Source organism: Poecile atricapillus, chromosome 2 (genome assembly GCF_030490865.1).
Source record: "Poecile atricapillus isolate bPoeAtr1 chromosome 2, bPoeAtr1.hap1, whole genome shotgun sequence".
Taxonomy (NCBI): domain Eukaryota; kingdom Metazoa; phylum Chordata; class Aves; order Passeriformes; family Paridae; genus Poecile; species Poecile atricapillus.
This window is the reverse complement of record NC_081250.1, coordinates 32412104-32427036: the sequence shown is the minus strand read 5'-3', so window position 1 is coordinate 32427036 and position 14933 is coordinate 32412104. Positions and strand designations below refer to the sequence as shown.

At 43.8% G+C, this 14933-nt stretch overlaps 1 protein-coding gene across 2 annotated transcripts in view; it reads left to right on the top strand.

The window, feature by feature from the left end:
* Nucleotides 1-2566: 2566 nt before the first annotated feature.
* IGF2BP3 (insulin like growth factor 2 mRNA binding protein 3) overlaps nucleotides 2567-14933 on the top strand; it is a 110341-nt gene continuing 97974 nt past the window's right edge. The window contains exons 1-3 of one of the 2 annotated variants that reach the window (XM_058832444.1): nucleotides 2567-2710; nucleotides 3240-3461; nucleotides 4689-4749. In XM_058832444.1, coding sequence (XP_058688427.1) covers nucleotides 3287-3461; nucleotides 4689-4749 — 236 coding nt within the window. In that variant the 5' untranslated portion in view covers nucleotides 2567-2710; nucleotides 3240-3286. Of the gene's footprint in view, nucleotides 2711-3220; nucleotides 3462-4688; nucleotides 4750-14933 lie in introns of those variants that run through there. The other variant, XM_058832445.1, reaches the window with a different exon arrangement.

Sequence of the window (14933 nt, the reverse complement as noted above, 5' to 3'; positions counted from 1 at the left end):
GAAATACAGAAAAAAAATTAAATTTTTTAATAATGCCTTTTCTTACAGAGGTAAATCGAAAAATACATTAATATGTGGGAATGCTCTGTTGTGTGCTCACGCATTTGATTTGTGGCTGCCAAAATAAATTACATCTCAAATTTTAAAGCTATATTCCCAGTAACGTTAACATTTGGGAGTGCCCAACTGGTCTGAACTATATTCATCTGTGCAGGAAAGTGGAGATTTGTCAGGCAACATGAAACAATTTTTGTTGTTGAATTGCCTTTTTTGGCATTCAAGGTTTGGAATTACTCTTGAAACCACTAACCAACCCACACTTCTTAACAAACAAAGCTATACATTATTTAGATTTACAGAAAATATTTCAGCTTATTAACAAGAGGTTTCAGAGCATAAAAAAAAAGGGGGAGATTGCTAATAAGTAAGGGTTCCCCCCCCCACCAACCACTTGATTACAAAGCGGTTTATGATGTTGTTGGACAACTGATCCATAGTGTTATGAACATTCAATCTTCATTTCTTAAAGAAATCTTCTAACAAAGCAGATTTTTCAGACTAGAATATTAAATGGAATACGTGCACCCTATTTAGTAATTTAAGAGGAAATACCAGATAATGCTATAGACCAACCATGTAGAAATGAGCACATGCAGACTGCCTTATAGATGCAGTACAAATCAAATTTATGAAGAATGCAATTAATCTGCAGGAACAGTGACTAATTCCTTTCACAAGTTTAACTAAGAATTCAGCTGTTTGGAGGGGGCTGTTTTTAACTTAGATAAGCAAGTATTTATTTTAAACAGACTATACAGATTGAGGTTATGAAATACAAATTCATTTAGGAAAGAATTCCACATCCAACAAAAAAAAGTCACAAACAGGTTAAATCTCTAGGAAAAAAAAAAATTCTTCTATCCCCAAGTTAATTATTTGCTAATTTTCTACAAAATGGAAGTTGTGATTAAATTCTGATTAGTGAAACACAAAACACTCGATTTCCTCAATCACAACCTGACAATTAAAAGTTCATTAAAATAACCCTGAGATTAAACAATGGGTTGAAATCACAAATATTAGGGTTTTGGTCAGCCAACTCCTTGGATGCACACAACAAAAGGGCCGTGTTTCCAACTTACTGCAGCATTCCCCCAGCCCCTGACAATTTCACAATGGTCTGGGGCTCCAGCCTCATGGTGAGCCATGTCTCCTTGCATCATCATACCAGCACAAGAGAAATCTTCAGCGGCTGACTCACCCCCTGAGCGCTGGGTACCACCACCACCATCGCCGAGCTGCGGCGGCCGCAGCGTGCGTAACAAAAGCCTGACCCCAGCACGGCTTCCAAGGAGATTTAAACCACCCCTCTTTAATCGTACACTTATTAGAAGTTAGGCACAAAGCTAGGAAGCGTTCCTCTTTACTACAGATTTCCAGACATACTACAGGACATGTGGAAATCCAGTCACTGCTCACTAATAAAAGTATTTAACCATTTTCCATGGATATACCTATTAAAACGTACCACAAGAAGCCTACCACGGAATAAATGAAACCTTCGGCTAAAGTGCGTTGAATTATTAAACAAAACCTACTAGATCGCTATATTAAACACAGTGCTGGCTTTCATTTCCGTATCCTTTCTTCATCTTCAGGCAACGTTTTGTTTGCACTGGAAAGGCTCCACACCCCCAAACCCCTCCCCCACAAGCCCACCATTGTATCTGTACGAATGTGGAGAATTATGAATGGTTCCTTAGACCGGGCAGGGGGAGGGGGGGAGGAAAAGAGGGGGGTCGCCAAATCCCTTTGTGTGCCGTTACCAGCCGAGGGCAACGGTGCCTTCGCGTTTCCCCCCACGCCGTCCACCATTGCCCAGATGGGCAGGGAGCGCGGCCCCCCGCCCCTCCCCGGGCCGGGCAGCTCCCTCGCCCCAGGACTCTCTTCTTCATCATCCCCCAACTCTCCTCCACCCCTTTGTCTTTTTTTTTTCTTTTCCCTCTCCCCCTCTTTCTCCTTTCCGTAAGACTCAGCGCAAGGGGCACCGCGAGTAATGCGGGATCATTACCATATGGGGCTCCTCCGGGGCTAGAGGGACCCCCCGCCCCCGCCCCGCAGCCCCCCAGCACGCAGCCGCGGCGGCGCTGCGCGGGAGCGGATCCCGCTCTCTCCCTGGCCGCCTCCCCCCGCCATCGCACCCCCTCTTTTTCCTCTCCCTTTTCCTCCTCCCCCCAACCCATACTGCCGGGGAGCGGGATCGCCCAGGCACGACCCCGATGAATAATCCCCACCGCCTGGCACGGCGGGGGAGGAGCGGGGCGGGGGGGCGGGCATTGCGGTGCCTTTTCCCCTCCCTCCCTGGGATCACACCCCGCTCACACGGGGGGAGGTGCGGCCGCCCAGCCGTTTTTGGGCGGAGGGGGCGCGCAGAGCGGACTCCCCCGGCGGAAGGGCAGAGGCGGCGCAGACCGGAGCCCACCCAACTCCGGTTTCCATTTCCCCCGCCCTCCGGCCCTCTCTAAACTTGTCCTGTCCTGTCCAGCCTCCCCCCACCCCTCTCCCCGTCCTTCACCCCAGTCATCCTCCTCCTCCTCCGTGAGTGTGTGTGCGCCCCATCCACTCGCTAATTGAAGAGCTGGGATTCCTCACGTGAGAAGTTGATTTGTAGTTTGAACACGTGGCTCATTCAAAAAGCCGGAATATTCAAGTAATTTTTTTTTTCTCTCTCTCTCCGTCCTTCCCTCCCCCCTCCCCTCTCTCTCTCTTTTTTTTTTTTTCTTTTTTTTTTTTTAATACGGAGAGGCGGCGCCTGCATGCACGTAGTGTGACATTTTCATAGTCCGCCTGCTGCTGCCAAAGGGGCTTGGGGGCAAGACAAAAAAAGTAGTTTTTTTTTTCCCCTCCCCTCCTCCTTTTCCTCTTCTCAGCGCGCCATCCGCGGCCCCGGCGCTGGGTGTTTCCCCCGTGCCCCCCATGCGCCCGGGTAGCACGGCAGGCACTTAGGGCTCCCGTTTGGCCACGCTTTTTTTTTTTTTTTTTTTTTCTTTCTTCTTTTTTTTTTTTTTTTTTTTTTTTTTTTTTTTTTTTACCCCTTGAGAGAGAGAGAGGGAGGGACACAAGCTGCAGATCTGATTTTTTTTTTTTCCCTCTCCCTGTCCTCTCTCTCTCTCTCGCTCTCTCCTTCCTCCATCGCATTTTGTTTTATTTCCCCCTTCCTCCCCACCTCCTCTCGCAAGACGAGGGTTGCAGCCCGCGGTGCGCGCCTCCCCGAGCCGCCAGGAAGATGAACAAGCTCTACATCGGCAACCTCGGCGAGAACGTCAGCCCTCTCGACCTGGAAAGTCTCTTTAAGGACTCCAAGATACCCTTCTCGGGCCAGTTCCTGGTGAAGACGGGGTACGCCTTCGTGGACTGCCCCGACGAGAGCTGGGCCATGAAGGCCATCGAGGCACTTTCAGGTGAGCGGCCCCTTCCACCACCCCCGCCCTCTCCCCGCAGCCCCGACGGCTCCCGCCGCTCGCTCTGTTCCGCGGCCGCGGAGCGGCTGCAGCGCCGGCCTGGGCCGCGCCGCTGCCCTGAGGGGGGCCGGGGGGGTCCCCGTTCCCTCCACCCCCAGGTGAGGTGGGAACTGTTGTTTTCCGAGCGCGGCCGGAGCCGCCCGGCCTTGCCGTGGAGCCTTTGCGCGGGGCTTACGCGGCGGCGGCCCCCCGGGAGTGGCCGGGGAGGGGCGGGAGCCTGGGCCCAGGGACCCGCGGCGCGGCGGTTCCCATGTTTTTCCAAGCCCCGCGGCCAGCCCTGCCCGGCCGGGGGCCCTCGCTGCATTGGGGGGGAGGGGGGGCGGTGAGTGCAGTGAGGCGGAGGCGGGCTGCGGGCGCGGAGCCCTGCGCGGGGCAGCGGCTGCACACACCCACCCCGGGCACAGCTGGACCCCCCCGGAGCGGGCCGAGGCTCCCTTCGGCTTGGCTTAGGCCGCGGGGCTGGGGGCGAGCCGCCGAATTGTTCCAAACTTGGGAGGGGGGGAGCTCTGCCTGTCCCCCCCGCCCCTCGCTGCCCTGCTATTTATTTCGGTTTCTCTTCGCTGCTCTCACGCACCCATCACCGCCTCCAGCAGCGCCGGCTCCCGGCCCCGACATCCTGTTTTTGTGTGCTTAAAAAAAAAAAAAAAAAAAATTTATTTTCGCGTGAAGCGGCTTTGCGGAGGTCTGTCGGGAGAGGCTGCCTCGGAGGAGATGGGCTCAGGTCTGCGGGGAGCGGCTGCCTCGGAGGAGATGGGCTCGGGCTGCGCTCCGCGCCTCCCTTCGGCTCCCTTCCCGCCCGCTTCGGCGCAGAAAATCGCCCCAAGTTGGCGGCGCGGGGGGTGGCGGAGCCCCCGCTCCCCCTCCCCGAGACGGGGCCGAGCCCGGCTCCCGCACACGACGTTTCGCGGGCTGTTTGCAGCGCGGGGCGGGGGAAGGGGCCCCGCCGAGGGCAGCGCGGCTCTCCCGCGGCAGCGGCGCGGCCCCGGGCGCCGGGCTGTGCCGCCTTCCCGGGCGCCGCGGCCCCGCTCCGCCGCTGCCCCGGCTGCCGATGAATGGGCTAACGTGTTGCGCTCCTGTTTCCTGCTTCGCACCCCTGCGAGCCCGCTCCTGGAGACGGGGACGCACAGCCGCGCTCGAATATTTTCCCCTTTCTGTTTATCTCGGCAGGTAAAGTGGAGCTGCATGGGAAACTCATAGAAGTTGAACATTCGGTCCCGAAAAGACAAAGGTAATTTATTTTTATCCACATCCCCCAGCCCACCCCCCCACCCCCCCCCCTCGCCCCGCACCGCCCCTTGCCCTTAGTTATCCAGTGAGAAGCAATTTGAAAAATGCTTAGGTTTGTGTTTCTCTTCCCTGTAGATAAATGGACCGCTTTCTTAAACCCACAGGCGTGCACTCAGTGCAGTCCGAGCGGTTTTTAGAATCACCCCATGTATTTCTAATGTAGTGTCTTGGCCAGGCAGCAGCAATTAATTACTATTTAATTAATATTTTTTTTAGAAGGCCCCCTTTCTATGGGAGAAACAAATTATTGTGGTCTGATGGCAAATGATTGTGTAGATTTTAAAATTTAAAGTTCCATGAGAAGAGTTAAAATCTGTGTGCTAGCAGGAAATGAAATGTGGTGTTGTGCACTGTATAACGGGCAAGCACGTGAGCTCTGCTTCAGCAACAAAAAGCACCTTGTAAATATACTGGTGCTTATATATTTTTTTGATCCTGCCATGTTGGAGTCTGCAGCATTTTACAGACACATAGTAGAAGTCTCATCTGTATTTGAGAGGATTTTATCATCGCTATTTTGAGCTGGTCTATAGAAGCAGCAGGAGAAGGACTCCTTCCCAGTAAGGACAGGATTTATGGATCCTTAATTTCTAAACATACGTTTAATTTTTGCAAGGCAGTAATTTTGTTTGGCCTCATGTAAAGAAGCAATATTTGGAATTAAGCAGTAGTATTTTTATGCTGCCTATAGCAATTCAGTCTGCTTCTTTCACAAATATTTATATGATAGAAAACCTGGCATGCACTAGAGAGTAAAAAAAAAAAAAAAATCAAACTTTCCACGTGCTTGTTCCTGCACTCCATTATTCAATCTGGGAAGTATGTCTGTCTGTGAAACTTTATTACAAGGGGCTTCTACTATTTCAGGATTATTTTTAAAATTACAGTCTTTTTAGGATAGTTGATTGGAAAGATGGTTTATCTGTCTCAATGGGCATTGTATCATGGTGTTTTGAGAATTAGAAGTTTGATCATCCATTTAGTGCTAGAAGAAAGCTTCACGTGAGAAAATATGGAGGTTTTTTGCTTTAGTTAAGGGAAGAGGGATCCCCTCTCTGGACAAATTCATTACATGTGAATCTTTATATTTATTTGATACTTTTCATTGAAAATTAATATGGTGTATGTGCTCTTCTTTAATATGCAATGCATATAGTTTTGAATTACAGTAGCCTGTATTTCCTATATTTTCTATAGGAAAATACTGTTGTAGATGGAATATACTTCTAGATTTAAGAAGAAAATTCCATGGGACATATAAAAATTGGTGATTTCCTATTAGTCTAGTAAATAATTTTACTGTTACTAATCTTAAGTTTGCACAAAGAACATCCTATTTATGCTTTTGAAAAGGAATTCATTACACTGTTATAAAGGTAAATTTATAATCACTGGTGCTTCCCTAACTTTTTTTTCTTTTCAGTCATTGTTTAATGTGTTTTAAAGTATTTTTCTGTTCTTTCAGCTGCCAGCTGAAATGGTGTAAAAGTCCATTCTTTGTACTGGGTACCGTGTCATATTTGTGAATTAGCAATTATCAGAAACATGTATCTATCTGTAACTTGTTGAAAAGAATTCTGCACTGAACTTAAAGCACTTTTCTTGCCATGCAATGCCTGCATATAGGAATATTGAAAAAAATTGTAAATGTAATTGTTTCAGCGCACCCGTATTGCTTCTCCCAAAGCCCTTATTTGTTAAAACACTGTTTCATCATGCATTATCATGTTGGAATGCATTAGATATAGTTCAGATTTATACTACTGTTTAACAGAAAATTAAATTGTGTTTCTCATGACTCTACTTCCTTCCCCTTTGTCTCCACTCCCCCTCTCCCGAAATCTAATATAGAGAGCCACTTAAAATTCATTCAGTGGCCTCCATATGTAATAGTGACTCTCTTGTTCCTTTTATAGACGTCTAATTTTTTTTTTGGGGGGGGGGAGGGGGGAGGTGGGGGGAAGGGGCCAAAAATTGGCGATTCTTTCCCCTTGTTTTTCTAAGCATGGCTTACTAAGCGCATATTTAGAGCTGTTACATGTAAAAGCACAGTTTTCAAATGTTGAGTATTGTTGCTGAAAGTGGTTAAGTTGGTTTCAAAGTAACTTATTTGAAGTCTTTGTGTCTTTTTTGCACCAGGGAAAGGTGTAGGAGAGCTGGGGTGTGGCGGGGGGGCTGTTTCTCTCCAGGCCCACCCAGTGTGTTTGCACGCTGTAAGGCCGGGAAGCGCTTTCCAAAGAGCCCTGTGCTCTCCAGCAGGCGAGATACGGCTGGAGAAGTGACGCCATTTAAAAAAAAAAAGAAAAAAAAAAAGAAAAACGTGGATGCGTCAAGTCTGTCTTTCAGCATGAGTGTACAATTAATAGTTTGGTCAAATGATTACTTCATAAGAGCAAAAGTTGTTTTGTAGTGCAACAAAATTATTCAATACATTGTATTGACCTCTGGTGCTTTGAGGCTGCTTCATGGAGACTCCTGGCTCCCCTCCTCACAGCCTCTTTAAACATGATTTTTATGGGGGTTTCTGTTGTTTTTTTGGGTTTTGTTTTGTTTTGTTTTTTTTTAACCAGCGTGAATACGTTATCACTCCTAAAGGTAGTTTGTGGATATCTTTCTCCAGAGGCAGCTGAGGTGCACAGGAGGAAAGGGTAAGGGTTTGATAATCCATATCCTTGTCACATAAAGGAAGGTCAAGAGGTGGTGTCAGCTAGGGTTGCCATAAAGTTGAGCTGAATCTAGAGGACATGGAGAGTGCCTGGCTTGTTATTCAGGGCGAAATTCTTGGGCCCAGTAGTCACTGCATTCCAGCCCTTGCTGGATCTTCTGATTTGAAGTGGGCACCACACCCAGGTTTGCAAAATTGCCTTCCTACCTGCTGTGAAGGAAGTAAGGGGAGAGCCTGTGTGTGGCTTTCCCCCCGCCCCCCACCGCCACTTCCCTGGAAGTATTTAAAAAACAGACAAGGAGATATGCTGTGGTTGAAAAAAGAGCCTTGGTCAAGGTTTTCTCGATGGAAGGGTGGGGAATTACTCTGGGGGAGGTGCAAAGCATTTAATAAGCTCAGGAGTAGATTCCTGACTTACTATTGAAATCTCAAGGGAATGCCAAAGGAATGCAGCATTTCTGCATTCAGACCCCTTGGTGTGGAAGAAGGCTATTGCAATATTTAAGGGTTTAGGTCACTTTAGCATAAAGTTAGAGGAGGCACTGTAGTGATTTTGACTGCGAGTCACGCTCTGCGAGGGAAGGCAGGGCACCGTTAGTCACATCCACTACTTAGATGAATTTTCTCCTGACAAAGTGGGAGGAGGATGGTGGCTGCCCATGGCGTACGTGGAACTTGTGGTGCGAGGCTTTGGGTACTACCTCGCTGCAATCCAAGAGCAGCTGGTATCTCACAAGGCGATGTAGGCTGCAATCTGATTATTCAAATGGCCCTGATGTCACTTGTGCGTAACGAGGGGGGAGGGCAGGCGCTAACTCTGGGCACCTGGGGATGTGCCTGGCGCAGCCTCCCGGCCTGTCTTCCATGTCCAGGTGGGCTTCCCACCCAGACCTGATCCATTCTGCCTGCTCCTGGGGCCCTCAGGTACCTAAAATGCTCACAAACACCTCAGCCGTGGTAACGACAAGGTGTTTTTTCCAATTGGAAGGTTAATTATTTTTTTTTCCCCCACCTTGAGGGCTCTTTGTTGAGAAAACAAATTCACTGTGTCCCTTCTGGGGAATTTTTTTTGGGAAGGGAGCAGGAGAAGTGGGTAACAGAGCTGCACCCTGTAAGTAATGCTGATCTGTGGGGAGAGCAATGGCCTGCCAGCTGGCCTTCCCCTCTGATGCTGAGGTGTCTGAAGGTTGATTTGGGGAAAACAGAACCCAAGCACTCCTCATGCAGCCACCTGTGTTCCACTGGTGACCATTAGATGGGAATTGGATTGTGTTGCTAATTTTCAGTATAATGAGGGTTTGTGTCCTGTGTGCCCAAGATGGTGGGAAATGGTTTTGTGAGGCTAAAGTGTGCATGGTGGCTGCAGTGGTCATAGTTATCAGAAAAAAAAAAAAAAAAAAAATTAGTTGCATTGATTTTTGGTTTTGCTTCTGTAAATATCAATTAGGTAGAAATATGCTCAAAGAAGACATGTTAGAAAAGATGCCATTTCTTAGCTGTATTTGTTCTCTTTTCTGTTGTCTCTGCACAAACTCGGAGTGTTTTTGAGAGTGAAGGGCCAAAACTTCACATAGTGATTTAAAGTTTTTATTCTGTTTCCACATTTATTTTTGCAGATGTGAACAGAAGATTTTTTTGTTTTAATCTTTGAAATTTTACAACTAGAGTGGAAACACCAGTTGTAACTATTCCTATACAGACAGTGAGATGTTATGACAAAACCAGATAATCTTCCCCAACCATGCTAATTTACATTGTGGAAAATTTAATTTTTATTGTTCCTCATACTATTTGATCATTAATTAAAAAAAATAAAAATCCCTCCTAGCTGCAATTTTTAAAAATCAGCTGGAACACATGAAACATAGCTGTAAATGTGTGTCCTGAAAGGTTGGTCCTGTTCTCGTTTTCCTAACTTTACAGAAGGTACCCTGAGAAATACACTTGTAGTGGACTTTAAATTGTGCAGAGATATGGTAAATTTTAAAGAGGTGGAATAAAAACTAATATTTTGGAAGTGTAATTCAAGGTTAGTAAAAATATGATCAGGAAATGTTTAAGGTTTTTTTTTTATTTCTCCCTTTTTTTCCCGTCAAGCATGGGGTAATAATATTTTCCACATTTTTGAGACCTTGAAGGTGGTACTTTTGTAAAATGGGGCTGTGTTCATTTCAGTTGCTCTTTTAAGTGCAGAGCATAGGACTCTACAGTGCTGGAGTCCTTTTATGGCTGCTGGCTAGCTACTGGGTGGACTTCAAATGCTTAGTTTTGACCTGAAAAATTTTTAAATGGCCTGAGATTTACTTACCTAACAGAAAATGTGATGCTTTCCATAATGCCTGTGAGAGAGGGACCCAGACAGAATTAAAATACACCTAATACTTAGCCATGGACAGGGTTAGTCCTTCAGGGAACCTCACAAAAAAAAATTCTTTACTCCTTAAACCTGTTCCTCTCCTTAGGGCCATCTTATCTTTCAGTATTTTATTGCCCTGGGATTTTGGTAAAATACACATAGTGGCGTGGATCAGTGCTGAAGACACTCTTTCTTCTGGTGACTTCATCCTTGCATGAGTCCAGTGAGATAGGCACAGGACAATATTGATGTAAGACCTTTTTTCTTTAAATTTAAGACCAAAATTTTTTATTGGAATTTTATTATTCAGAACCAGTAAATGGATGGAGAGCATGTACAAAAATGGAATGCTCTATGTCATCCAAGTATGGATAACAACTTCATGTTTTGTATATAGAGAGGGATGGATTAGAAAGTTTGACTAGGTTAGATACATTTAGCTATATCAAGGTGCTTTATGTAGCTCCAGAGTGCTTCAAGACCATTGTTTTAATGTACTTTTATTTTCACATGCAAAAGGTCTGTCTCCACATCAGTCCATTCTTCATCTCTAATGATGCAGAATGTAAGATTATGTAAAGTTATATGCTAATTACTGTTGAAAGCTAAGATAAAGCCATGTTTCCCCTATTTTGTCTAGAAACATGATGGAATCAAAATACTTGAACATTATTTTATAATTTTAGTCTGAGGCTTCCAAACTTTTCTCCTTTATTTTTTTTTTTTCCCCTGGGCATGTGAAGTGTAGGCACTTGAATGCCTTTTCACCCTGCATCTTTGCTGTCTGAGTGTTACCTCTGCTGTCCAAGTGACGAAAATATCTTAAATGCGCCATTCAAAAATCTCTCCGTGTGTCTGTGTTGGGAGTATGCTGGGGAGACCAGTTAGCCCAGTGCTTACTGGTGCTACCCAGCCTCTCTGGGCATGTCTGTCCATCTGGATACTTCAGTGGCAGCTCTTCCTTGTCATCAACTGGAATATGTAATTTGGTTTTGAAAAATTTCTGTGTGGGAGCAAGAGCTCCCGTGTGTTTGTGGTAAGTATCAAAAAATTGTAATTTTGTATTACCTCCTGGTTTTGCTTCTTTCCAGATCTGCAATATTGGTTTGTGAGTGTGTTTTCAAATATTTAACAGAGAAGAAAATCTTGATATATGTTGTGGGATACTTAGCAAATGAAGTGCACTATGCACTACCCTAATATTGACCCTAGTAAACTTTAAAATACTCTATGTGTAATAGCAGTAAAAGAGTGGTGCCAAAAAAGGTAGTTTCCCATTTGTTTTTTCCTGCAAGGGCATTGACATTTCAAAACGAAAAATGATAATGTTAATTGTTATTTTGCTGACTTGTATTATCGTGACAGCTGGCACAAGAGGGAACCTGTATATATATATATATATATATATGTAGTATAAAAGGTCTCCTGTTCAGCATAGCCTCAGCAGCCGTGTGCTTCCCCTATAGCCTGCCTCTTCATGGTGCAGGGCAACCAGCATCCACTGGCCCTTTGCAGATCTCAATGAATGGAAAACTGCTGCTAACATGCAAAAGGATGTATTCTGTGCTTTTTATCAGGTTAAAATTTGGATAAGAACACGGATAATGAGTCAAAGAGGGATCCGACTCTTCTTGGGTATGGGGACTAAGTACAGAAATTAAACTCTTGAAATAGAAGATCTTCAGCTGGGAAAAGGCTTCACTCCATTTTAAATTTTTTAGTGTCTTGATTATCTTGTGACTGTAGCCTCTGCATTATTTCTCACCAATCAGTAATTTCAAAGAGAATCTGTATGTATATGTGTGTCTCTTGTGTGTGTGTATATATATATATCCACATATGCATTTTAAAAGATTGTATTACCATAAAGTAATTTGCAGTTTAAGAAGGGACCAGCTAAAAATATCTGGAGAATTTATAAAAATAGTAAGGTTGGGTTTTTTTGGGGTTGTTTGGTGTTTTTTTTTGTTTTTTTTTTTCCCTAGTACCAATACCCTTGAACACAACTGGAGCTGAATGTTCACTTTTGAAAGATTAACTTTCATGCTCAGCTGAACTTTAGGAATGTTATTTTAAAATATGTAGTCTACACCATGTGTCCAATACATTTTTCCTCTTTGAAAATAGCAGTGCTTTATTGTTTTGGTAAATTGGTTTTTAATTTTTAAATGTTAAATGTACAGGTTCTGTATGCTTTTCCTCAAAAATGGAGTTCACTTCACCTTAATGGTGCCTTAAAAATTGTAGCACAGATATAAAAATTCCCAATGAAGGGAACTCTAGTGTGTGTGAACAAAAATTTCTGTTGGAAAAAATAATAAGCTTAAGTTATTAGCTGGGTTTGCAGTTACTTATTTTCCTGAAATTTCATATTAAAGAGCAGTCAGAGATGGAGTAAAAAGGTTGTTGGGCATGGATTTGGAATTATTCATTAAATATCTAGCATGCATTGATCAAGGTTGGGCTCTAATTTTCCAGGAATAATCAGGGCAGGAGTGCTGGCTATGAGAAAGGGGAGGGGTGGGGGAATCCCTCCCTCGGGTGGGGTGTGCTGTGCAGGTGCTTCGTGCAACTTTCATCCTAGGGCCTGGTCCTGCACTCTCTCTGCCCCTTCTCCCCTGCAGTCAGAGGGAATCACATGGGGAGACTCCTGGAAACAGAATTGACAAAATGTCTCTAGCTTTGATAGGGAAAATGTATACACCTAGCAAAGGCAAAATACACCAGTTGTTTGGTTGTTTTTGCTTTTTTTTTTTCAAAACAGTTGTTTTTTTTAAAACAGTTACAAAACAGAAAATCCAGAAATTTATTTTTGGTGGTAGAGTGGATTATTTGGTTTATACGCATTGGGGAAATTCTTTGTGATGGTGGCTTCCTGGTATGGAAGAATAGTTCAATTTTTCCTCCTACATCTAAAGTAAAAATTTCAAAGAAGAGTCTCTTTAGGACAGTGCTCAGAAAATATAATATGTGGGATGCTAGAGGAATTTAGGTAGTAGTTTAATCCATGACAAGAGGTTATATTTATAACGTAATTAATATAATTTCTTAATATGAATTCTGATATACATGCTTTAAATTATTTTTTGGAGAAAGTTTGGTAGCAAACTTACACAGGTAACAGCTAGGGGGAAAAAATTGTCTATCTTGGACTATTGTTTCTAATCAAGCAATAATTTTTCAAATGACTGCTAAATGTGCACCAGCTTGTACAAACTCCCCTCACCACTGAGCTACTGGTTTGTTAGAGTTATGTGCTGCTGTGCTGTAGAGAGCACAAGGGTCTTTCCTACCAAGGCAACAGGATTCCTGAATGAACCACATCTTTCTTTGTGGAAAACCAGTGCTCTGGTGTACAGAGGGAGCTATTCACCAGGGTCAAGACGGAGGGATTCGATGCTAAGTGTCTGTTAGCAGTATCGATTGCAGTGGGTGCTGGTGCTGATCAGCAGCACGAGCTCTCACACGGTGAGGTTTGTGTTAATAGGAGCTCAATTATTTAAGCGAGTTCTAGGTGGTGGTGGGCAGCAGCATAACTTGGTGTTATGCTAACCAAAAGTGTTAAAAACTGCCATTGCTAATCAGGAGGCACTGCTATTAACCTAAGAGAAATGCTGCAGTGTCTCAATACCTGCTATCTGATTGTATGAATTTTCTACCTGCACAGAAACTTTTAACATAGGATGAGAAAGAAATGAGGAATTGATAGTTCTTATTGCTGTCTTCTTTTGTTTATTTAAATACTGTGAAACTCATTACTAAACCTCTTTTCAGAGTTTAATTCTGGAACTCAGTAGGAGTGGTGTAAAATTGTTCTTGTACTGCTAATACTAGTTCATTTGAAGATGCATCAGAATGCTTATTCTGCTAAAATACTTGAATAAATAATCCACACTCTGAAGCAACCAAACACCCCTCATTGTTATAAGAGTTAAAAAGTAAGGGATCATTTTTTTATTAAATGCTAAGACTTTTTCCTCAGTGATAATCTGAGTCCTTATAGCAAATGGTGAGTTCCTGTTTTCTTTGATGCCTTGCTCCAGGTTGCTGTATTATTGTATTATTTAGAGAGTATTATATACATGATATATAAAAATATATAATATATATTGTATTTATTTAGAGTGTATTATATACCTCTAATTAGAAATTGTCATTTTCCTCCTGTCATGTTCTTAAGAGAGAATTTTTATAAATAATGTAATTTCTACCCATTCTTCTGCACTGGCTACTCTTAAACAAGAAGTGATTGTTGACATGTAAATATGTCCCAAATTCTTCATTTAACATAGAATGGTAGGCTTTAGATAAAAGTGGTGTACACACCCTTTGTACAACTGGACTTTATGGCAGTTGTTCAATTGAACTCAAAGCATGAGCAGAATTGTGCTTAACCTATTTATAGTTGAAGCTACTCATTTTTTCTTGAAAGTGATCTTGGGAAAAGAGTTTGAAGACTTGCCATTAACTGAAGTCTTCAAATTATAAGGATTCCTCTACCTTTGTGCTTGACTAGCTTCACTAAAATCACAGAATTGCATTCACGGGCTGCGGTTGGATTTTGCCTGCCTCTGTGGCAAATAATAAGCTTAATGTATATTCCTTTTCTTCCTGGCCCTTGGGCTCACATTACCTGACCCACACAGTTCACCCAGTATGGCTTTTATTGGTTTTGCACGCACAAAGTTCAGCATCTTAAGGTGAAACAGAGATTTCTGTTCAGATCCAGCACCACACATGTGGTTGTGTCAGTCTCCCGCGGCATAGCCATGCTGTGTTTTGTGCTAGAACGCTTCAAAAAAATGGTTTTTCAAATGAAAGTTGAAGTTAATCTTAACTTTTTAAGCTAGAGACTGCTGGTGGAAATCACATGTGATTTTGTATTCCAGAAATCTCTGCTTTGACATAGTTCTCATTTGTGTCACCAGATGTATCATTTTGGGTGGTACCTATGGGAGAAAAGGGCAGTAAAAGGGGGGGAAAAAAAAGGGCAAAGCATGGAAATGTCTGTCTAAAACTTAGTCATGTTTTACTATGATGAAAGACTGCAAATTCCAGGGGAACAAATGGCATTTGAACAGTGATAATTTTCTGGAGGTGGCTG